This window comes from Somniosus microcephalus, chromosome 2, assembly GCF_052327205.1.
Source record: "Somniosus microcephalus isolate GS21.2 chromosome 2, FLI_Smic_1.0, whole genome shotgun sequence".
Taxonomy (NCBI): Eukaryota; Metazoa; Chordata; class Chondrichthyes; order Squaliformes; family Somniosidae; genus Somniosus; species Somniosus microcephalus.
This window is the reverse complement of record NC_140988.1, coordinates 356,303,319-356,329,442: the sequence shown is the minus strand read 5'-3', so window position 1 is coordinate 356,329,442 and position 26,124 is coordinate 356,303,319. Positions and strand designations below refer to the sequence as shown.

Here is a 26,124-nt window from a genome sequence, read left to right as displayed (position 1 = left end):
AGCCCAATGTCCCACAGTATCTCTGCTCTCACTCTAGCCCGATGTCCCACAGTATCTCTGCTCTCACTCTAGCCTGATGTCCCACAGTATCTCTGCTCTCACTCTAACCTGATGTCCCACAGCATCTCTGCTCTCACTCTAGCCTGATGTCCCACAGTATCTCTGCTCTCACTCTTGCCCAATGTCCCACAGTATCTCTGCTGTCACTCTAGCCCAATGTCCCACAGTATCTCTGCTCTCACTCTAGCCCTATGTGCCACAGTATCTCTGCTCTCACTCTAGCCCAATGTCCCACAGTATCTCTGCTCTCACTCTAGCCCAATGTCCCACAGTATCTCTGCTCTCACTCTAGCCCAATGTCCCACAGTATCTCTGCTCTCACTCTAGCCCAATGTCCCACAGTATCTCTGCTCTCACTCTAGCCCAATGTCCCACAGTATCTCTGCTCTCACTCTAGCCTGATGTCCCACAGTATCTCTGCTCTCACTCTAGCCCAATGTCCCACAGTATCTCTGCTCTCACTCTAGCCCAATGTCCCACAGTATCTCTGCTCTCACTCTAGCCTGATGTCCCACAGTATCACCGCTCTCACTCTAGCCCAATGTCCCACAGTATCTCTGCTCTCACTCTAGCCCAATGTCTCACAGTATCTCCACTCTCACTCTAGCCTGATGTCCCACAGTATCTCTGCTCTCACTCTAGCCCAATGTCCCACAGTATCTCTGCTCTCACTCTAGCCCAATGTCTCACAGTATCTCCACTCTCACTCTAGCCCAATGTCCCACAGTATCTCTGCTCTTACTCTAGCCTGATGTCCCACAGTATCTCTGCTCACACTCTAGCCCAATGTCCCACAGTATCTCTGCTCACACTCTAGCCCAATGTCCCACAGTATCTCTGCTCTCACTCTTGCCTGATGTCCCACAGTATCTCTGCTCTCACTCTAGCCCGATGTCCCACATTATCTCTGCTCTTACTCTAGCCTGATGTCCCACAGTATCTCTGCTCTCACTCTAGCCCAATGTCCCACAGTATCTCTGCTCTCACTCTAGCCCAATGTCCCACAGTATCTCTGCTCTCACTCGAGCCCAATGTCCCACAGTATCTCTGCTCTCACTCTAGCCTGATGTCCCACAGTATCTCTGCTCTCACTCTAGCCTGATGTCCCACAGTATCTCTGCTCTCACTCTAGCCCAATGTCCCACAGTATCTCTGCTCTCACTCTTGCCCGATGTCCCACAGTATCTCTGCTCTCACCCTAGCCCAATGTCCCACAGTATCTCTGCTCTCACTCTAGCCCAATGTCCCACAGTATCTCTGCTCTCACTCTAGCCTGATGTCCCACAGTATCTCTGCTCTCACTCTAGCCCAATGTCCCACAGTATCTCTGCTCTCACTCTAGCCCAATGTCCCACAGTATCTCTGCTCTCACTCGAGCCTGATGTCCCACAGTATCTCTGCTCTCACTCTAGCCTGATGTCCCACAGTATCTCTGCTCTCACTCTAGCCTGATGTCCCACAGTATCTCTGCTCTCACTCTAGCCTGATGTCCCACAGTATCTCCACTCTCACTCTAGCCCAATGTCCCACAGTATCTCTGCTCTCACTCTAGCCCAATGTCCCACAGTATCTCTGCTCTCACTCTAGTCCAATGTCCCACAGTATCTCTGCTCTCACTCTAGCCCAATGTCCCACAGTATCTCTGCTCTCACTCTAGCCCGATGTCCCACAGTATCTCTGCTCTCACTCTAGCCTGATGTCCCACAGTATCTCTGCTCTCACTCCAGCCTGATGTCCCACAGTATCTCTGCTCTCACTCTAACCTGATGTCCCACAGTATCTCTGCTCTCACTCTAGCCCAATGTCCCACAGTATCTCTGCTCTCACTCTAGCCCGATGTCCCACAGTATCTCTGCTCTCACTCTCGCCTGATGTCCCACAGTATCTCTGCTCTCACTCTAGCCCGATGTCTCACAGTATCTCTGCTCTCACTCTAGCCCGATGTCTCACAGTATCTCTGCTCTCACTCTAGCCCGATGTCCCACAGTATCTCTGCTCTCGCTCTAGCCTGATGTCCCACAGTATCTCTGCTCTCACTCTAGCCTGATGTCCCACAGTATCTCTGCTCTCACTCTAGCCTGATGTCCCACAGTATCTCTGCTCTCACTCTTGCCCAATGTCCCACAGTATCTCTGCTCTCACTCTAGCCCAATGTCGCACAGTATCTCTGCTCTCACTCTAGCCCAATGTCCCACAGTATCTCTGCTCTCACTCTAGCCTGATGTCCCACAGTATCTCTGCTCTCACTCTAGCCTGATGTCCCACAGTATCTCTGCTCTCACTCTAAGCCTGATGTCCCACAGTATCTCTGCTCTCACTCTAGCCCAATGTCCCACAGTATCTCTGCTCTCACTCTAGCCCAATGTCCCACAGTATCTCTGCTCTCACTCCAGCCTGATGTCCCACAGTATCTCTGCTCTCACTCTAGCCCGATGTTCCACAGTATCTCTGCTCTCACTCTAACCTGATATCCCACAGTATCTCTGCTCTCACTGTAGCCCAATGTCCCACAGTATCTCTGCTCTCACTCTAGCCCAATGTCCCACAGTATCTCTGCTCACTCTAGCCTGATGTCCCACAGTATCTCTGCTCTCACTCTAGCCCAATGTCCCACAGTATCTCTGCTCTCACTCTAGCCTGATGTCCCACAGTATCACTGCTCTCACTCTAGCCCGATGTCCCACAGTATCTCTGCTCTCACTCTAGCCCAATGTCTCACAGTATCTCCACTCTCACTCTAGCCTGATGTCCCACAGTATCTCTGCTCTCACTCTAGCCCAATGTCCCACAGTATCTCTGCTCTCACTCTAGCCCAATGTCCCACAGTATCTCTGCTCTCACTCTAGCCCAATGTCCCACATTATCTCTGCTCTCACTCTAGCCTGATGTCCCACAGTATCTCTGCTCTCACTCTAGCCTGATGTCCCACAGTATCTCTGCTCACACTCTAGCCCGATGTCCCACAGTATCTCTGCTCTCACTCTAGCCTGATGTCCCACAGTATCTCTGCTCTCACTCTAGCCCAATGTCCCACATTATCTCTGCTCTCACTCTAGCCTGATGTCCCACAGTATCTCTGCTCTCACTCTACTCCAATGTCCCACAGTATCTCTGCTCTCACTCTAGCCTGATGTCCCACAGTATCTCTGCTCTCACTCTAGCCCAATGTCCCACAGTATCTCTGCTCTCACTCTAGCCCAATGTCCCACAGTATCTCTGCTCTCACTCTAGCCCAGTGTCCCACAGTATCTCTGCTCTCACTCTTGCCCGTTGTCCCACAGTATCTCTGCTCTCACCCTAGCCCAATGTCCCACAGTATCTCTGCTCTCACTCTAGCCCAATGTCCCACAGTATCTCTGCTCTCACTCTAGCCCAATGTCCCACAGTATCTCTGCTCTCACTCTAGCCCAATGTCCCACAGTATCTCTGCTCACTCTAGCCCGATGTCCCACAGTATCTCTGCTCTCACTCTAGCCCAATGTCCCACAGTATCTCTGCTCTCACTCTAGCCCAATGTCCCACAGTATCTCTGCTCTCACTCTAGCCCAATGTCCCACAGTATCTCTGCTCTCACTCTAGCCCAATGTCCCACAGTATCTCTGCTCTCACTCTAGCCCAATGTCCCACAGTATCTCTGCTCTCACTCTAGCCCAATGTCCCACAGTATCTCTGCTCTCACTCTAGCCCAATGTCCCACAGTATCTCTGCTCTCACTCTAGCCCAATGTCCCACAGTATCTCTGCTCTCACTCTAGCCCAATGTCCCACAGTATCTCTGCTCTCACTCTAGCCCAATGTCCCACCATATCTCTGCTCTCACTCTAGCCTGATGTCCCACAGTATCTCTGCTCTCACTCTAGCCTGATGTCCCACAGTATCTCTGCTCTCACTCTCGCCTGATGTCCCACAGTATCTCTGCTCTCACTCTAGCCTGATGTCCCACAGTATCTCTGCTCTCACTCTAGCCTGATGTCCCACAGTATCTCTGCTCTCACTCTAGCCCGATGTCCCACAGTATGTCTGCTCTCACTCTAGCCCGATGTCCCACAGTATCTCTGCTCTCACTCTAGCCTGATGTCCCACAGTATCTCTGCTCTCACTCTAGCCTGATGTCCCACAGTATCTCTGCTCTCACTCTAGCCTGATGTCCCACAGTATCTCTGCTCTCACTCTTGCCCAATGTCCCACAGTATCTCTGCTCTCACTCTAGCCCAATGTCCCACAGTATCTCTGCTCTCACTCTAGCCCAATGTCCCACAGTATCTCTGCTCTCACTCCAGCCTGATGTCCCACAGTATCTCTGCTCTCACTCTAGCCCGATGTTCCACAGTATCTCTGCTCTCACTCTAACCTGATATCCCACAGTATCTCTGCTCTCACTCTAGCCCAATGTCCCACAGTATCTCTGCTCTCACTCTAGCCCAATGTCCCACAGTATCTCTGCTCTCACTCTAGCCCAATGTCCCACAGTATCTCTGCTCTCACTCTAGCCCAATGTCCCACAGTATCTCTGCTCTCACTCGAGCCCAATGTCCCACAGTATGTCTGCTCTCACTCTAGCCCAATGTCCCACAGTATCTCTGCTCACTCTAGCCTGATGTCCCACAGTATCTCTGCTCTCACTCTAGCCCAATGTCCCACAGTATCTCTGCTCTCACTCTAGCCTGATGTCCCACAGTATCACTGCTCTCACTCTAGCCCGATGTCCCACAGTATCTCTGCTCTCACTCTAGCCCAATGTCTCACAGTATCTCCACTCTCACTCTAGCCTGATGTCCCACAGTATCTCTGCTCTCACTCTAGCCCAATGTCCCACAGTATCTCTGCTCTCACTCTAGCCCAATGTCCCACAGTATCTCTGCTCTCACTCTAGCCCAATGTCCCACATTATCTCTGCTCTCACTCTAGCCTGATGTCCCACAGTATCTCTGCTCTCACTCTAGCCTGATGTCCCACAGTATCTCTGCTCACACTCTAGCCCAATGTCCCACAGTATCTCTGCTCTCACTCTAGCCTGATGTCCCACAGTATCTCTGCTCTCACTCTAGCCCAATGTCCCACATTATCTCTGCTCTCACTCTAGCCTGATGTCCCACAGTATCTCTGCTCTCACTCTAGCCTGATGTCCCACAGTATCTCTGCTCTCACTCTAGCCCAATGTCCCACAGTATCTCTGCTCTCACTCTAGCCCAATGTCCCACAGTATCTCTGCTCTCACTCTAGCCCAGTGTCCCACAGTATCTCTGCTCTCACTCTTGCCCGATGTCCCACAGTATCTCTGCTCTCACCCTAGCCCAATGTCCCACAGTATCTCTGCTCTCACTCTAGCCCAATGTCCCACAGTATCTCTGCTCTCACTCTAGCCCAATGTCCCACAGTATCTCTGCTCTCACTCTAGCCCAATGTCCCACAGTATCTCTGCTCACTCTAGCCCGATGTCCCACAGTATCTCTGCTCTCACTCTAGCCCAATGTCCCACAGTATCTCTGCTCTCACTCTAGCCCAATGTCCCACAGTATCTCTGCTCTCACTCTAGCCCAATGTCCCACAGTATCTCTGCTCTCACTCTAGCCCAATGTCCCACAGTATCTCTGCTCTCACTCTAGCCCAATGTCCCACAGTATCTCTGCTCTCACTCTAGCCCAATGTCCCACAGTATCTCTGCTCTCACTCTAGCCCAATGTCCCACAGTATCTCTGCTCTCACTCTAGCCCAATGTCCCACAGTATCTCTGCTCTCACTCTAGCCCAATGTCCCACAGTATCTCTGCTCTCACTCTAGCCTGATGTCCCACAGTATCTCTGCTCTCACTCTAGCCTGATGTCCCACAGTATCTCTGCTCTCACTCTCGCCTGATGTCCCACAGTATCTCTGCTCTCACTCTAGCCTGATGTCCCACAGTATCTCTGCTCTCACTCTAGCCTGATGTCCCACAGTATCTCTGCTCTCACTCTAGCCCGATGTCCCACAGTATGTCTGCTCTCACTCTAGCCCAATGTCCCACAGTATCTCTACTCTCACTCTAGCCCGATGTCCCACAGTATCTCTGCTGTCACTCTAGAAACATAGAAACATAGAGATAGGAACAGGAGTAGGCCATTCGGCCCTTCGAGCCTGCTCCGCCATTCAATGAGATCATGGCTGATCTTCGTCTGAGATCATAGCTGATCTTACCAGTTCAGTACCCCGTCCCCGCCTTTTCTCCGTAACCCTTAATCCCCTTAGCCTTCAGAAATATATCCAATTCTCTCTTGAAAATATTTATTGAATTAGCCTTCACAGCCCTCTGTGGCAGGGAATTCCACAGGCTCACCACTCTTTGAGTGAAGAAATTCTTCCTCATCTCTGTTTTAAATGATTTGCCCGCTATTTTTAGACTGTGGCCCCTGGTTCTGTGCTCCCCTGCCATTGGAAACATTCTCTCTGAATTCAGCCTGTCCAGGCCTGCCATAATTTTATATGTTTCGATGAGATCCCCTCTCAATCTTCTAAACTCCAGTGAGTACAAGCCCAAACTATTCAATCTCTCCTCGTAGGTCATTCCCGCCATTCCAGGTATCAGCCTGGTGAATCGCCACTGCACTCTTTCCATGGCAAGAACATCCTTCCGCAGATGGGGCGACCAAAACTGTACACAATACTCCAGATGCGGTCTCACCAGCACCTTGTACAGCTGTAGTAAGGTATCCCTATTCCTATACTCGAACCCCCTTGATATGAAGGCCAACATACCATTTGCCTTCTTAATCGCCTGTTGCACCTGCATGCTCTCCTTCAGTGACTGGTGCACAAGAACACCCAGGTCCCTCTGCACTTCCCCATCTCCCAATCTATTGCCATTTAGATAATAATCCACCCTCCTGTTTTTACCCCCAAAGTGGATAACCTCGCATTTATCCACATTATAGTGCATCTGCCACGTATCCGCCCATTCCCCCAACCTGTCCAAATCGCACTGTAGCCTCCTGACATCCTCATCAGAGCCCACCCCTCCTCCTAGTTTAGTGTCGTCAGCGAATTTGGAAATATTGCATCCAATTCCCTGATCCAGATCATTTATATATATTGTGAACAGCTGGGGTCCCAGGACAGATCCTTGCGGCACCCCGCTGGTCACTGCCTGCCACTCCGAAAACGAGCCGTTTATTCCAACTCTCTGTTTTCTATCCGCCAGCCAGTTCTCTATCCATGTTAATACTTTGCCCCCAATCCCATGAGCCTTAATTTTGCATGATAATCTTTTGTGTGGAACCTTATCGAAGGCTTTCTGGAAGTCAAGGTACACCACATCCACTGGCTCTCCCCCATCTATTTTACCAGTTACTTCCTCAAAAAATTCCAGCAGATTAGTCAAACACGATTTACCCTTTGTAAATCCATGTTGACTCTGTCCGATCCTTTCCCCATTTGTCAAGTGCTCCGCTATTTTATCCTTAATAATGGACTCTAGCATTTTGCCCACAACCGATGTAAGGCTTACTGGTCTATAATTCCCTGCTTTCTCTCTACCCCCCTTTTTAAATATTGGGGTAACATTAGCTACCCTCCAATCCACGGGTACTGTTCCCGAGTCAATGGAGTTCCGGAAGATGATCCTTAGAGCATCTGCTATCTCCAGGGCCACCTCCTTAAGTACCCTAGGATGTAGTTTATCAGGCCCCGGGGATTTGTCGGCCTTCAGTCCCCTCAACTTACCCAACACCATATCCCTAGAGATACTAATTTCTGTCAGCTCCTCCCTCTCATTAGTCCCTATGTTTGTCGATATTCCTGGGAGGTTATTTGTGTCCTCCTTTGTGAATACAGAACCAAAGTATGAGTTTAATTGGTCTGCCATTTCCTTATTCTCCATTATATATTCTCCCGAATCGGACTGCAAGGGACCGACTTGGGATTTTACCAGTCTTTTCCTCCTGATATACCGATAAAAGCTTTTGCAGTCTGTCTTTATGTTTGCTGCAAGTTTACTTTCGTATTCTATTTTCCCCTTCCTGATTAATCCCTTTGTCCTCTTTTGCTGTATCCTGCACTGCCCCCAATCTTCCGGTCTGGTGCTTTTTTTTGCCAGTTGATATGCCCGATGTCCCACAGTATCTCTGCTCTCACTCTAGCCTGATGTTCCACAGTATCTCTGCTCTCACTCTAGCCTGATGTCCCACAGTATCTCTGCTCTCACTCTAGCCCAATGTCCCACAGTATCTCTGCTCTCACTCTAGCCCAATGTCCCACAGTATCTCTGCTCTCACTCTAGCCCAATGTCCCACAGTATCTCTGCTCTCACTCTAGCCTGATGTCCCACAGTATCTCTGCTCTCACTCTAGCCTGATGTCCCACAGTATCTCTGCTCTCACTCTAGCCTGATGTCCCACAGTATCTCTGCTCTCACTCTTGCCCAATGTCCCACAGTATCTCTGCTCTCACTCTAGCCCAATGTCCCACAGTATCTCTGCTCTCACTCTAGCCCAATGTCCCACAGTATCTCTGCTCTCACTCCAGCCTGATGTCCCACAGTATCTCTGCTCTCACTCTAGCCCGATGTTCCACAGTATCTCTGCTCTCACTCTAACCTGATATCCCACAGTATCTCTGCTCTCACTCTAGCCCAATGTCCCACAGTATCTCTGCTCTCACTCTAGCCCAATGTCCCACAGTATCTCTGCTCTCACTCTAGCCTGATGTCCCACAGTATCTCTGCTCTCACTCTAGCCCAATGTCCCACAGTATCTCTGCTCTCACTCTAGCCCAATGTCCCACAGTATCTCTGCTCTCACTCTAGCCCAATGTCCCACAGTATGTCTGCTCTCACTCTAGCCCAATGTCCCACAGTATCTCTGCTCACTCTAGCCTGATGTCCCACAGTATCTCTGCTCTCACTCTCGCCTGATGTCCCACAGTATCTCTGCTCTCACTCTAGCCTGATGTCCCACAGTATCACTGCTCTCACTCTAGCCCGATGTCCCACAGTATCTCTGCTCTCACTCTAGCCCAATGTCTCACAGTATCTCCACTCTCACTCTAGCCTGATGTCCCACAGTATCTCTGCTCTCACTCTAGCCCAATGTCCCACAGTATCTCTGCTCTCACTCTAGCCCAATGTCCCACAGTATCTCTGCTCTCACTCTAGCCCAATGTCCCACATTATCTCTGCTCTCACTCTAGCCTGATGTCCCACAGTATCTCTGCTCTCACTCTAGCCCAATGTCCCACAGTATCTCTGCTCTCACTCTAGCCTGATGTCCCACAGTATCTCTGCTCTCACTCTAGCCTGATGTCCCACAGTATCTCTGCTCTCACTCTAAGCCTGATGTCCCACAGTATCTCTGCTCTCACTCTAGCCCAATGTCCCACAGTATCTCTGCTCTCACTCTAGCCCAATGTCCCACAGTATCTCTGCTCTCACTCTAGCCCGATGTCCCACAGTATCTCTGCTCTCACTCCAGCCTGATGTCCCACAGTATCTCTGCTCTCACTCTAGCCCGATGTTCCACAGTATCTCTGCTCTCACTCTAACCTGATATCCCACAGTATCTCTGCTCTCACTCTAGCCCAATGTCCCACAGTATCTCTGCTCTCACTCTAGCCCAATGTCCCACAGTATCTCTGCTCTCACTCTAGCCCAATGTCCCACAGTATCTCTGCTCTCACTCGAGCCCAATGTCCCACAGTATGTCTGCTCTCACTCTAGCCCAATGTCCCACAGTATCTCTGCTCACTCTAGCCTGATGTCCCACAGTATCTCTGCTCTCACTCTAGCCCAATGTCCCACAGTATCTCTGCTCTCACTCTAGCCTGATGTCCCACAGTATCACTGCTCTCACTCTAGCCCGATGTCCCACAGTATCTCTGCTCTCACTCTAGCCCAATGTCTCACAGTATCTCCACTCTCACTCTAGCCTGATGTCCCACAGTATCTCTGCTCTCACTCTAGCCCAATGTCCCACAGTATCTCTGCTCTCACTCTAGCCCAATGTCCCACAGTATCTCTGCTCTCACTCTAGCCCAATGTCCCACATTATCTCTGCTCTCACTCTAGCCTGATGTCCCACAGTATCTCTGCTCTCACTCTAGCCTGATGTCCCACAGTATCTCTGCTCACACTCTAGCCCAATGTCCCACAGTATCTCTGCTCTCACTCTAGCCTGATGTCCCACAGTATCTCTGCTCTCACTCTAGCCCAATGTCCCACATTATCTCTGCTCTCACTCTAGCCTGATGTCCCACAGTATCTCTGCTCTCACTCTAGCCTGATGTCCCACAGTATCTCTGCTCTCACTCTAGCCCAATGTCCCACAGTATCTCTGCTCTCACTCTAGCCCAATGTCCCACAGTATCTCTGCTCTCACTCGAGCCCAATGTCCCACAGTATCTCTGCTCTCACTCTTGCCTGATGTCCCACAGTATCTCTGCTCTCACTCTAGCCCGATGTCCCACAGTATCTCTGCTCACACTCTAGCCCAATGTCCCACAGTATCTCTGCTCTCACTCTTGCCCGATGTCCCACAGTATCTCTGCTCTCACCCTAGCCCAATGTCCCACAGTATCTCTGCTCTCACTCTAGCCCAATGTCCCACAGTATCTCTGCTCTCACTCTAGCCCAATGTCCCACAGTATCTCTGCTCTCACTCTAGCCCAATGTCCCACAGTATCTCTGCTCACTCTAGCCCGATGTCCCACAGTATCTCTGCTCTCACTCTAGCCCAATGTCCCACAGTATCTCTGCTCTCACTCTAGCCCAATGTCCCACAGTATCTCTGCTCTCACTCTAGCCCAATGTCCCACAGTATCTCTGCTCTCACTCTAGCCCAATGTCCCACAGTATCTCTGCTCTCACTCTAGCCCAATGTCCCACAGTATCTCTGCTCTCACTCTAGCCCAATGTCCCACAGTATCTCTGCTCTCACTCTAGCCCAATGTCCCACAGTATCTCTGCTCTCACTCTAGCCCAATGTCCCACAGTATCTCTGCTCTCACTCTAGCCCAATGTCCCACAGTATCTCTGCTCTCACTCTAGCCCAATGTCCCATAGTATCTCTGCTCTCAATCTAGCCCAATGTCCCACAGTATCTCTGCTCTCACTCTAGCCTGATGTCCCACAGTATCTCTGCTCTCACTCTAGCCTGATGTCCCACAGTATCTCTGCTCTCACTCTCGCCTGATGTCCCACAGTATCTCTGCTCTCACTCTAGCCTGATGTCCCACAGTATGTCTGCTCTCACTCTAGCCCAATGTCCCACAGTATCTCTACTCTCACTCTAGCCCGATGTCCCACAGTATCTCTGCTGTCACTCTAGAAACATAGAAACATAGAGATAGGAACAGGAGTAGGCCATTCGGCCCTTCGAGCCTGCTCCGCCATTCAATGAGATCATGGCTGATCTTCGTCTGAGATCATAGCTGATCTTACCAGTTCAGTACCCCGTCCCCGCCTTTTCTCCGTAACCCTTAATCCCCTTAGCCTTCAGAAATATATCCAATTCTCTCTTGAAAATATTTATTGAATTAGCCTTCACAGCCCTCTGTGGCAGGGAATTCCACAGGCTCACCACTCTTTGAGTGAAGAAATTCTTCCTCATCTCTGTTTTAAATGATTTGCCCGCTATTTTTAGACTGTGGCCCCTGGTTCTGTGCTCCCCTGCCATTGGAAACATTCTCTCTGAATTCAGCCTGTCCAGGCCTGCCATAATTTTATATGTTTCGATGAGATCCCCTCTCAATCTTCTAAACTCCAGTGAGTACAAGCCCAAACTATTCAATCTCTCCTCGTAGGTCATTCCCGCCATTCCAGGTATCAGCCTGGTGAATCGCCACTGCACTCTTTCCATGGCAAGAACATCCTTCCGCAGATGGGGCGACCAAAACTGTACACAATACTCCAGATGCGGTCTCACCAGCACCTTGTACAGCTGTAGTAAGGTATCCCTATTCCTATACTCGAACCCCCTTGATATGAAGGCCAACATACCATTTGCCTTCTTAATCGCCTGTTGCACCTGCATGCTCTCCTTCAGTGACTGGTGCACAAGAACACCCAGGTCCCTCTGCACTTCCCCATCTCCCAATCTATTGCCATTTAGATAATAATCCACCCTCCTGTTTTTACCCCCAAAGTGGATAACCTCGCATTTATCCACATTATAGTGCATCTGCCACGTATCCGCCCATTCCCCCAACCTGTCCAAATCGCACTGTAGCCTCCTGACATCCTCATCAGAGCCCACCCCTCCTCCTAGTTTAGTGTCGTCAGCGAATTTGGAAATATTGCATCCAATTCCCTGATCCAGATCATTTATATATATTGTGAACAGCTGGGGTCCCAGGACAGATCCTTGCGGCACCCCGCTGGTCACTGCCTGCCACTCCGAAAACGAGCCGTTTATTCCAACTCTCTGTTTTCTATCCGCCAGCCAGTTCTCTATCCACGTTAATACTTTGCCCCCAATCCCATGAGCCTTAATTTTGCATGATAATCTTTTGTGTGGAACCTTATCGAAGGCTTTCTGGAAGTCAAGGTACACCACATCCACTGGCTCTCCCCCATCTATTTTACCAGTTACTTCCTCAAAAAATTCCAGCAGATTAGTCAAACACGATTTACCCTTTGTAAATCCATGTTGACTCTGTCCGATCCTTTCCCCATTTGTCAAGTGCTCCGCTATTTTATCCTTAATAATGGACTCTAGCATTTTGCCCACAACCGATGTAAGGCTTACTGGTCTATAATTCCCTGCTTTCTCTCTACCCCCCTTTTTAAATATTGGGGTAACATTAGCTACCCTCCAATCCACGGGTACTGTTCCCGAGTCAATGGAGTTCCGGAAGATGATCCTTAGAGCATCTGCTATCTCCAGGGCCACCTCCTTAAGTACCCTAGGATGTAGTTTATCAGGCCCCGGGGATTTGTCGGCCTTCAGTCCCCTCAACTTACCCAACACCATATCCCTAGAGATACTAATTTCTGTCAGCTCCTCCCTCTCATTAGTCCCTATGTTTGTCGATATTCCTGGGAGGTTATTTGTGTCCTCCTTTGTGAATACAGAACCAAAGTATGAGTTTAATTGGTCTGCCATTTCCTTATTCTCCATTATATATTCTCCCGAATCGGACTGCAAGGGACCGACTTGGGATTTTACCAGTCTTTTCCTCCTGATATACCGATAAAAGCTTTTGCAGTCTGTCTTTATGTTTGCTGCAAGTTTACTTTCGTATTCTATTTTCCCCTTCCTGATTAATCCCTTTGTCCTCTTTTGCTGTATCCTGCACTGCCCCCAATCTTCCGGTCTGGTGCTTTTTTTTGCCAGTTGATATGCCCGATGTCCCACAGTATCTCTGCTCTCACTCTAGCCTGATGTCCCACAGTATCTCTGCTCTCACTCTAGCCTGATGTCCCACAGTATCTCTGCTCTCACTCTAGCCCGATGTCCCACAGTATCTCTGCTGTCACTCTAGCCCGATGTCCCACAGTATCTCTGCTCTCACTCTAGCCCAATGTCCCACAGTATCTCTGCTCTCACTCTAGCCCAATGTCCCACAGTATCTCTGCTCTCACTCTAGCCCAATGTCCCACAGTATCTCTGCTCTCACTCTAGCCTGATGTCCCACAGTATCTCTGCTCTCACTCTAGCCTGATGTCCCACAGTATCTCTGCTCTCACTCTAGCCTGATGTCCCACAGTATCTCTGCTCTCACTCTTGCCCAATGTCCCACAGTATCTCTGCTCTCACTCTAGCCCAATGTCCCACAGTATCTCTGCTCTCACTCTAGCCCAATGTCCCACAGTATCTCTGCTCTCACTCCAGCCTGATGTCCCACAGTATCTCTGCTCTCACTCTAGCCCGATGTTCCACAGTATCTCTGCTCTCACTCTAACCTGATATCCCACAGTATCTCTGCTCTCACTCTAGCCCAATGTCCCACAGTATCTCTGCTCTCACTCTAGCCCAATGTCCCACAGTATCTCTGCTCTCACTCTAGCCTGATGTCCCACAGTATCTCTGCTCTCACTCTAGCCCAATGTCCCACAGTATCTCTGCTCTCACTCTAGCCCAATGTCCCACAGTATCTCTGCTCTCACTCTAGCCCAATGTCCCACAGTATGTCTGCTCTCACTCTAGCCCAATGTCCCACAGTATCTCTGCTCACTCTAGCCTGATGTCCCACAGTATCTCTGCTCTCACTCTAGCCCAATGTCCCACAGTATCTCTGCTCTCACTCTAGCCTGATGTCCCACAGTATCACTGCTCTCACTCTAGCCCGATGTCCCACAGTATCTCTGCTCTCACTCTAGCCCAATGTCTCACAGTATCTCCACTCTCACTCTAGCCTGATGTCCCACAGTATCTCTGCTCTCACTCTAGCCCAATGTCCCACAGTATCTCTGCTCTCACTCTAGCCCAATGTCCCACAGTATCTCTGCTCTCACTCTAGCCCAATGTCCCACATTATCTCTGCTCTCACTCTAGCCTGATGTCCCACAGTATCTCTGCTCTCACTCTAGCCTGATGTCCCACAGTATCTCTGCTCTCACTCTAGCCCAATGTCCCACAGTATCTCTGCTCTCACTCTAGCCTGATGTCCCACAGTATCTCTGCTCTCACTCTAGCCTGATGTCCCACAGTATCTCTGCTCTCACTCTCGCCTGATGTCCCACAGTATCTCTGCTCTCACTCTAGCCTGATGTCCCACAGTATCTCTGCTCTCACTCTAGCCTGATGTCCCACAGTATCTCTGCTCTCACTCTAGCCCGATGTCCCACAGTATGTCTGCTCTCACTCTAGCCCAATGTCCCACAGTATCTCTACTCTCACTCTAGCCCGATGTCCCACAGTATCTCTGCTGTCACTCTAGAAACATAGAAACATAGAGATAGGAACAGGAGTAGGCCATTCGGCCCTTCGAGCCTGCTCCGCCATTCAATGAGATCATGGCTGATCTTCGTCTGAGATCATAGCTGATCTTACCAGTTCAGTACCCCGTCCCCGCCTTTTCTCCGTAACCCTTAATCCCCTTAGCCTTCAGAAATATATCCAATTCTCTCTTGAAAATATTTATTGAATTAGCCTTCACAGCCCTCTGTGGCAGGGAATTCCACAGGCTCACCACTCTTTGAGTGAAGAAATTCTTCCTCATCTCTGTTTTAAATGATTTGCCCGCTATTTTTAGACTGTGGCCCCTGGTTCTGTGCTCCCCTGCCATTGGAAACATTCTCTCTGAATTCAGCCTGTCCAGGCCTGCCATAATTTTATATGTTTCGATGAGATCCCCTCTCAATCTTCTAAACTCCAGTGAGTACAAGCCCAAACTATTCAATCTCTCCTCGTAGGTCATTCCCGCCATTCCAGGTATCAGCCTGGTGAATCGCCACTGCACTCTTTCCATGGCAAGAACATCCTTCCGCAGATGGGGCGACCAAAACTGTACACAATACTCCAGATGCGGTCTCACCAGCACCTTGTACAGCTGTAGTAAGGTATCCCTATTCCTATACTCGAACCCCCTTGATATGAAGGCCAACATACCATTTGCCTTCTTAATCGCCTGTTGCACCTGCATGCTCTCCTTCAGTGACTGGTGCACAAGAACACCCAGGTCCCTCTGCACTTCCCCATCTCCCAATCTATTGCCATTTAGATAATAATCCACCCTCCTGTTTTTACCCCCAAAGTGGATAACCTCGCATTTATCCACATTATAGTGCATCTGCCACGTATCCGCCCATTCCCCCAACCTGTCCAAATCGCACTGTAGCCTCCTGACATCCTCATCAGAGCCCACCCCTCCTCCTAGTTTAGTGTCGTCAGCGAATTTGGAAATATTGCATCCAATTCCCTGATCCAGATCATTTATATATATTGTGAACAGCTGGGGTCCCAGGACAGATCCTTGCGGCACCCCGCTGGTCACTGCCTGCCACTCCGAAAACGAGCCGTTTATTCCAACTCTCTGTTTTCTATCCGCCAGCCAGTTCTCTATCCATGTTAATACTTTGCCCCCAATCCCATGAGCCTTAATTTTGCATGATAATCTTTTGTGTGGAACCTTATCGAAGGCTTTCTGGAAGTCAAGGTACACCACATCCACTGGCTCTCCCCCATCTATTTTACCAGTTACTTCCTCAAAAAATTCCAGCAGATTAGTCAAACACGATTTACCCTTTGTAAATCCATGTTGACTCTGTCCGATCCTTTCCCCATTTGTCAAGTGCTTCGCTATTTTATCCTTAATAATGGACTCTAGCATTTTGCCCACAACCGATGTAAGGCTTACTGGTCTATAATTCCCTGCTTTCTCTCTACCCCCCTTTTTAAATATTGGGGTAACATTAGCTACCCTCCAATCCACGGGTACTGTTCCCGAGTCAATGGAGTTCCGGAAGATGATCCTTAGAGCATCTGCTATCTCCAGGGCCACCTCCTTAAGTACCCTAGGATGTAGTTTATCAGGCCCCGGGGATTTGTCGGCCTTCAGCCCCCTCAACTTACCCAACACCATAGCCCTAGAGATACTAATTTCTGTCAGCTCCTCCCTCTCATTAGTCCCTATGTTTGTCGATATTCCTGGGAGGTTATTTGTGTCCTCCTTTGTGAATACAGAACCAAAGTATGAGTTTAATTGGTCTGCCATTTCCTTATTCTCCATTATATATTCTCCCGAATCGGACTGCAAGGGACCGACTTGGGATTTTACCAGTCTTTTCCTCCTGATATACCGATAAAAGCTTTTGCAGTCTGTCTTTATGTTTGCTGCAAGTTTACTTTCGTATTCTATTTTCCCCTTCCTGATTAATCCCTTTGTCCTCTTTTGCTGTATCCTGCACTGCCCCCAATCTTCCGGTCTGGTGCTTTTTTTTGCCAGTTGATATGCCCGATGTCCCACAGTATCTCTGCTCTCACTCTAGCCTGATGTCCCACAGTATCTCTGCTCTCACTCTAGCCTGATGTCCCACAGTATCTCTGCTCTCACTCTAGCCCGATGTCCCACAGTATCTCTGCTGTCACTCTAGCCCGATGTCCCACAGTATCTCTGCTCTCACTCTAGCCCAATGTCCCACAGTATCTCTGCTCTCACTCTAGCCCAATGTCCCACAGTATCTCTGCTCTCACTCTAGCCCAATGTCCCACAGTATCTCTGCTCTCACTCTAGCCTGATGTCCCACAGTATCTCTGCTCTCACTCTAGCCTGATGTCCCACAGTATCTCTGCTCTCACTCTAGCCTGATGTCCCACAGTATCTCTGCTCTCACTCTTGCCCAATGTCCCACAGTATCTCTGCTCTCACTCTAGCCCAATGTCCCACAGTATCTCTGCTCTCACTCTAGCCCAATGTCCCACAGTATCTCTGCTCTCACTCCAGCCTGATGTCCCACAGTATCTCTGCTCTCACTCTAGCCCGATGTTCCACAGTATCTCTGCTCTCACTCTAACCTGATATCCCACAGTATCTCTGCTCTCACTCTAGCCCAATGTCCCACAGTATCTCTGCTCTCACTCTAGCCCAATGTCCCACAGTATCTCTGCTCTCACTCTAGCCTGATGTCCCACAGTATCTCTGCTCTCACTCTAGCCCAATGTCCCACAGTATCTCTGCTCTCACTCTAGCCCAATGTCCCACAGTATCTCTGCTCTCACTCTAGCCCAATGTCCCACAGTATCTCTGCTCTCACTCTAGCCCAATGTCCCACAGTATGTCTGCTCTCACTCTAGCCCAATGTCCCACAGTATCTCTGCTCACTCTAGCCTGATGTCCCACAGTATCTCTGCTCTCACTCTAGCCCAATGTCCCACAGTATCTCTGCTCTCACTCTAGCCTGATGTCCCACAGTATCACTGCTCTCACTCTAGCCCGATGTCCCACAGTATCTCTGCTCTCACTCTAGCCCAATGTCTCACAGTATCTCCACTCTCACTCTAGCCTGATGTCCCACAGTATCTCTGCTCTCACTCTAGCCCAATGTCCCACAGTATCTCTGCTCTCACTCTAGCCCAATGTCCCACAGTATCTCTGCTCTCACTCTAGCCCAATGTCCCACATTATCTCTGCTCTCACTCTAGCCTGATGTCCCACAGTATCTCTGCTCTCACTCTAGCCTGATGTCCCACAGTATCACTGCTCTCACTCTAGCCCGATGTCCCACAGTATCTCTGCTCTCACTCTAGCCCAATGTCTCACAGTATCTCCACTCTCACTCTAGCCTGATGTCCCACAGTATCTCTGCTCTCACTCTAGCCCAATGTCCCACAGTATCTCTGCTCTCACTCTAGCCCAATGTCCCACAGTATCTCTGCTCTCACTCTAGCCCAATGTCCCACATTATCTCTGCTCTCACTCTAGCCTGATGTCCCACAGTATCTCTGCTCTCACTCTAGCCTGATGTCCCACAGTATCTCTGCTCACACTCTAGCCCAATGTCCCACAGTATCTCTGCTCTCACTCTAGCCTGATGTCCCACAGTATCTCTGCTCTCACTCTAGCCCAATGTCCCACATTATCTCTGCTCTCACTCTAGCCTGATGTCCCACAGTATCTCTGCTCTCACTCTAGCCTGATGTCCCACAGTATCTCTGCTCTCACTCTAGCCCAATGTCCCACAGTATCTCTGCTCTCACTCTAGCCCAATGTCCCACAGTATCTCTGCTCTCACTCGAGCCCAATGTCCCACAGTATCTCTGCTCTCACTCTTGCCTGATGTCCCACAGTATCTCTGCTCTCACTCTAGCCCGATGTCCCACAGTATCTCTGCTCACACTCTAGCCCAATGTCCCACAGTATCTCTGCTCTCACTCTAGCCCAATGTCCCACAGTATCTCTGCTGTCACTCTAGCCCAATGTCCCACAGTATCTCTGTTCTCACTCTAGCCTGATGTCCCACAGTATCTCTGCTCTCACTCTAACCTGATGTCCCACAGTATCTCTGCTCTCACTCTAGCCCAATGTCCCACAGTATCTCTGCTCTCACTCTAACCTGATATCCCACAGTATCTCTGCTCTCACTCTTGCCCAATGTCCCACAGTATCTCTGCTCTCACTCTAGCCTGATGTCCCACAGTATCTCTGCTCTCACTCTAGCCTGATGTCCCACAGTATCTCTGCTCTCACTCTAGCCTGATGTCCCACAGTATCTCTGCTCTCACTCTAGCCTGATGTCCCACAGTATCTCTGCTCTCACTCTAGCCCAATGTCCCACAGTATCTCTGCTCTCACTCTAGCCCAGTGTCCCACAGTATCTCTGCTCTCACTCTAGCCTGATGTCCCACAGTATCTCTGCTCTCACTCTAGCCTGATGTCCCACAGTATCTCTGCTCTCACTCTAGCCCAATGTCCCACAGTATCTCTGCTCTCACTCTAGCCCAATGTCCCACAGTATCTCTGCTCTCACTCTAGCCTGATGTCCCACAGTATCTCTGCTCTCACTCTAGCCCAATATCCCACATTATCTCTGCTCTCACTCTAGCCCAATGTGCCACAGTATCTCTGCTCTCACTCTAGCCCAATGTCCCACAGTATCTCTGCTCTCACTCTAGCCCAACGTCCCACAGTATCTCTGCTCACTCTAGCCTGATGTCCCACAGTATCTCTGCTCTCACTCTAGCCCAATGTCCCACAGTATGTCTGCTCTCACTCTAGCCTGATGTCCCACAGTATCTCTGCTCTCACTCTAAGCCTGATGTCCCACAGTATCTCTGCTGTCACTCTAGCCCAATGTCCCACAGTATCTCTGCTCTCACTCTAGCCCAATGTCCCACAGTATCTCTGCTCTCACTCTAGCCCAACGTCCCACAGTATCTCTGCTCACTCTAGCCTGATGTCCCACAGTATCTCTGCTCTCACTCTAGCCCAATGTCCCACAGTATCTCTGCTCTCACTCTAGCCTGATGTCCCACAGTATCTCTGCTCTCACTCTAAGCCTGATGTCCCACAGTATCTCTGCTGTCACTCTAGCCCAATGTCCCACAGTATCTCTGCTCTCACTCTAGCCCAATGTCCCACAGTATCTCTGCTGTCACTCTAGCCCAATGTCCCACAGTATCTCTGCTCTCACTCTAACCTGATGTCCCACAGTATCTCTGCTCTCACTCTAACCTGATATCCCACAGTATCTCTGCTCTCACTCTTGCCCAATGTCCCACAGTATCTCTGCTCTCACTCTAGCCTGATGTCCCACAGTATCTCTGCTCCCACTCTAGCCTGATGTCCCACAGTATCTCTGCTCTCACTCTAGCCTGATGTCCCACAGTATCTCTGCTCTCACTCTAGCCCAATGTCCCACAGTATCTCTGCTCTCACTCTAGCCCAATGTCCCACAGTATCTCTGCTCTCTCTCTAGCCCAATGTCCCACAGTATCTCTGCTCTCACTCTAACCTGATATCCCACAGTATCTCTGCTCTCACTCTAGCCTGATGTCCCACAGTATCTCTGCTCTCACCCTAGCCCAATGTCCCACAGTATCTCTGCTCTCACTCTAGCCCAATGTCCCACATTATCTCTGCTCTCACTCTAGCCTGATGTCCCACAGTATCTCTGCTCTCACTCTAGCCTGATGTCCCACAGTATCTCTGCTCACACTCTAGCCCAATGTCCCACAGTATCTCTGCTCTCACTCTAGCCCAGTGTCCCACAGTATCTCTGCTGTCACTCTTGCCCGATGTCCCACAGTATCTCTGCTCTCACTCTAGCCCAATGTCCCACAGTATCTCTGCTCTCACTCTAGCCCAATGTCCCACAGTATCTCCGCTCTCACTCTAGCCCAGTGTCCCACAGTATCTCTGCTCTCACTCTAGCCCAATGTCCCACAGTATCTCTGCTCTCACTCTAGCCTGATGTCCCACAGTATCTCTGCTCTCACTCTAGCCCAGTGTCCCACAGTATCTCTGCTCTCACTCTAGCCTGATCTCCCACAGTATCTCTGCTCTCACTCTCGCCTGATGTCCCACAGTATCTCTGCTCTCACTCTCGCCCAATGTCCCACAGTATCTCTGCTCTCACTCTAGCCCAATGTCCCACAGTATCTCTGCTCTCACTCTAGCCCAATGTCCCACAGTATCTCTGCTCTCACTCTCGCCTGATGTCCCACAGTATCTCTGCTCTCACTCTAGCCTGATGTCCCACAGTATCTCTGCTCTCACTCTCGCCTGATGTCCCACAGTATCTCTGCTCTCACTCTAGCCCAATGTCCCACAGTATCTCTGCTCTCACTCTTGCCCAATGTCCCACAGTATCTCTGCTCTCACTCTAGCCCAATGTCCCACAGTATCTCTGCTCCCACTCTAGCCCAATGTCCCACAGTATCTCTGCTCTCACTCTCGCCTGATGTCCCACAGTATCTCTGCTCTCACTCCAGCCTGATGTCCCACAGTATCTCTGCTCTCACCCTAGCCCGATGTCCCACAGTATCTCTGCTCTCACCCTAGCCCGATGTCCCACAGTATCTCTGCTCTCACTCTCGCCTGATGTCCCACAGTATCTCTGCTCTCACTCTAGCCCGATGTCCCACAGTATCTCTGCTCTCACTCTCGCCTGATGTCCCACAGTATCTCTGCTCTCACTCTAGCCTGATGTCCCACAGTATCTCTGCTCTCACTCTAGCCCGATGTCCCACAGTATCTCTGCTCTCACTCTAGCCCAATGTCCCACAGTATCTCTGCTCTCACTCTAGCCCAATGTCCCACAGTATCTCTGCTCTCGCTCTCGCCTGATGTCCCACAGTATCTCTGCTCTCACCCTAGCCCGATGTCCCACAGTATCTCTGCTCTCACCCTAGCCCGATGTCCCACAGTATCTCTGCTCTCACTCTAGCCCGATGTCCCACAGTATCTCTGCTCTCACCCTAGCCCGATGTCCCACAGTATCTCTGCTCTCACTCTCGCCTGATGTCCCACAGTATCTCTGCTCTCACTCTCGCCTGATGTCCCACAGTATCTCTGCTCTCACTCTAGCCTGATGTCCCACAGTATCTCTGCTCTCACTCTAGCCCGATGTCCCACAGTATCTCTGCTCTCACTCTAGCCTGATGTCCCACAGTATCTCTGCTCTCACTCTAGCCCGATGTCCCACAGTATCTCTGCTCTCACCCTAGCCTGATGTCCCACAGTATCTCTGCTCTCACCCTAGCCCGATGTCCCACAGTATCTCTGCTCTCACTCTAGCCCGATGTCCCACAGTATCTCTGCTCTCACCCTAGCCCGATGTCCCACAGTATCTCTGCTCTCACTCTCGCCTGATGTCCCACAGTATCTCTGCTCTCACTCTCGCCTGATGTCCCACAGTATCTCTGCTCTCACTCTAGCCTGATGTCCCACAGTATCTCTGCTCTCACTCCAGCCTGATGTCCCACAGTATCTCTGCTCTCACTCTAGCCTGATGTCCCACAGTATCTCTGCTCTCACTCCAGCCTGATGTCCCACAGTATCTCTGCTCTCACTCTCGCCTGATGTCCCACAGTATCTCTGCTCTCACTCCAGCCTGATGTCCCACAGTATCTCTGCTCTCACTCTCGCCTGATGTCCCACAGTATCTCTGCTCTCACTCCAGCCTGATGTCCCACAGTATCTCTGCTCTTACTCTTGCCCAATGTCCCACAGTATCTCTGCTCTCACTCTAACCTGATGTCCCACAGTATCTCTGCTCTCACTCTAGCCGTAACACTAATAATGAGCAATGATGCACAAACATTCCTAAATAATGGACAGAAAGTAAACCACCAGTGTTGAATCCAATATAAAATCAAATCTCCCTGCTTAGACTGACCAATCCAGCCAGTCTCAGCTCTGCAGCTATTCAACCTAAGGTAGAGTTTCTTCTTCTGTGGATCTGGAGAATCTACCCTCTTAGCTCCTGGCCCTAACCAGTGTAATAGCAAACCAATTTTCCCCCAATGTTAGGCCTCCACCAATACATCATCTATTCTTCTGCTACTCTGTCCTGAACATGAGAAATATTTTCATTCTGATACTGTATCAGCAGCCCCGGTACAGTGGTGTGGTGTTCTAGCGTCAGGGAATTAGTGGGGGCAATGTTAACCTAACTCGTCATGCGGGAAACCCAGGGCTCGGGCACAATGCCGGTTTTTCACCCCGTCTAATATCACTCTGCAATGACTTCAGTGGAGAGTAAAATCGGGAGGAGTGTAAAACCAGCATTGTGCCCGATCCTGTCAGTTTCTCAATGGGGCGTGTTCAGTTAAAATTACTCCCATTTAATCAGATGTCCAAATCTCCTACCTGTGTAGATGTCAGAGGCATTAACTGTAAAGAACAAGATTAAGCCCACGCAACCCTCCTGTCACTGGTCTCCCCAGGCCACTGTTGTATATGACCTCTGGAAATCCTAGTGAAAGTTATGTCAATAAATGCACTACCTGGTCAGCCACAGCACGAGCCAGCTTATCCATCCTGGACCCCGCTTCCGCAATCTTCTTTGCAGCGTTGATTACGTCGGATGTATTCTTTAGCGGACCCTTGCCCCTACAAGATATTGGAAAACAAAATAAAGAGATAAATGAATCTACTAGTTCAGAAAAATTGGCCTTGAAATGGATGCATTAAAAAAACATTTTTTTAAAGGATGATTAAGATTTTCATTGTTGTTGCAAGAGTGCAGAGATTTTGGAAGGTCTTTATACACTGCTTTTGGGAACATTGAGCAAACAAGCCCTCTCTGTGCATGTGTGAGGAGGAAGAGAATTCTAGACTATCCCTGCATAATAATTAAGCAGAAGCGAGAACAAGAGGAGAAAATCTGGAAATACACAGCAGCATCTGAAAAGAGAAAAGGCCAGTTAGCATTTCATCAGAAATGTAAATGTTAGGACAGCGAGGGTGAAAGGACTGACCTAAACAAAACGGGTGGTGGGGGGGGGGGGGGCGGGGTGTGTGGAGGGCGAGAACAACAGGTAAAGGTCAAGATTTTAAAATTCTCATCTTTCTTTTCAAATCCCTCCATGGCCTCATCCCTCCCTAACTCTGTAATCTCCTCCAGCCCTACAAACTTCCGAGATCTCTGCGCTCCTCCAACTCTGGCCTCTTGAGCATCCCCGATTTTAATTGCCCTGCTACTGGCGCCAATGCCTTCAGCTGCCTTGACCCTAAGCTCTGGAATTCCCTCCCTAAACCTTGCCACCTCGCTACCTCTCTTTCCTCCTTTAAGATGCTCCTTAAAACCTACCTCTTTGACCAAGCTTTTGGTCATTTCACAGAAATCACAGAAACCCCACAGTGCAGATAGAGGCCATTTCGGCCCATCGAGCCTGCACCGACACATATCCCACCCGATCCCTGTAACCCCACGTATTTAATCCCCCTAACACTAAGGGTCAATTTATCATAGCCAATCAACCTAACCCGCACATCTTTTGGACTGTGGGAGGAAACCGGAGCACCCGGAGGAAACCCACGCAAACACGGGGTGACTGTCTGTGTGGAGTTTGCACAGTCACCCGAGGCCGGATTCGAACCCGGGTCCCTGGCGCTGTGAGGCAACAGTGCTAACCACTATGCCACCGTGCTGCCCTAATATCTTCTCGGTGTCAAATTTTGTTTGATAATGCTTCTGTGAAGCGCCTTGGGAAGCTTTACTATGATAAGGGCATTATATAAATACAAGTTGTTGTTGAGTACAGAACTGCAAACCACTAGTGCAGACCCTGCTCATATTTACAGTACTTCCTATTTTGATTTATGTGGAAGCTATTTTTCTTTCCAATATATTTGCAGCGTGTTGGAGGAAAACGAAGTGCTCGGGCCTTTGACAGCAGCACTATGAATCACATCTATTATCTTCAAAGTGATATTTTAGGAGTATAGACTTATAATGCAGCTGATGCTGATGATCGAAACAGATACATTCATGCATGCTAATCCTCGTCAAATTTTTTAAAAAGTTTAAGAAACATAGAAAACATAGAAAAATAGGAGCAGGGGTAAGCCATTCGGCCCTTCGAGCCTGCTCCGACATTCAATATGATCATGGCTGATCCTCTATCTCAATACCATATTCCCACTCTCTCCCCATACCCCTTGATGCCTTTTGTGTCTAGAAATCTATCTATCTTCTTAAATATATTCAGTGACTTGGCCTCCGCAGCCTTCTGTGGTAAAGAATTCCACAGGTTCACCGCCCTCTGAGTGAAGAAATTTCTCCTCATCTCAGTCCTAAATGTCGTACCCCGTATCTTGAGACTGTGACCCCTCGTTCTAGACCCCCCAGCCAGGGGAAACATCCTCTCTGCATCCAGTCTGTCTAGCCTTGTCAGAATTTTATACGTTTCAATGAGATCCCCTCTCATTCTTCTAAATTCTAGTGAATACAGGCCTAGTTGACCCAATCCCTCCTCATACGATAGTCCTGCCATCCCAGGAGTCAGTCTGGTGAACCTTCGCTGCACTCCCTCTATGGCAAGTATATCCTTTCTTAGGTAAGGAGACCAAAACTGCACACAGTACTCCAGGTGTGGTCTCACCAAGGCCCTGTATAACTGTAGTAAGACATCCTTGTTCCTGTACTCAAATCTTTTTGCAATGAAGGCCAACATACCATTTGCCTTCCTAACTGCTTGCTGCACCTGCATGATTGCTTTCAGTGACTGGTGTACAAGGACACCCAGGTCCCTCTGTACATCAACATTTCCCAATCTATCACCATTTAAATAATACTCTGCCTTTCTGATTTTTCTGCCGAAGTGGATAACGTCACATTTATCCACGTTATACTGCATCTGCCATGTATTTGCCCACTCACTCAACTTGTCTAAATTGCTTTGAAGCCTCTTTGCATCCTCCTCACAACTCGCAATCCCATCTAGTTTTGTGTCATCAGCAAACTTGGAAATATTACATTTGGTTCCCTCATCCAAATCATTGATATATATTGTGAATAGCTGGGGCCCAAGCACTGATCCCTGCGGTACCCCACTAGTCACCACCTGCCACCCCGAAAAAGACCCATTTATTCCTATTCTCTGTTTCCTGTCTGTTAGCCAATTTTCAATCCATGCCAGTATATTACCCCCAATCCCATGTGTTTTAATTTTGCACACTAACCTCTTATGTGGGACTTTATCAAAGGCCTTCTGAA

The 26,124-nt window shown here is 49.5% G+C and overlaps 1 protein-coding gene across 2 annotated transcripts in view; it reads right to left on the bottom strand.

The window, feature by feature from the left end:
* Positions 1 to 26,124, bottom strand: part of ctnna2 (catenin (cadherin-associated protein), alpha 2) — a 1,873,786-nt gene that overhangs the window by 146,506 nt on the left and 1,701,156 nt on the right. For both annotated transcript variants that reach the window (XM_085975533.1, XM_085975534.1), the window contains one exon: positions 23,411 to 23,516. In XM_085975533.1, the coding sequence (XP_085831659.1) occupies positions 23,411 to 23,516 (106 nt within the window). The remainder of the gene's footprint in view (positions 1 to 23,410; positions 23,517 to 26,124) is intronic.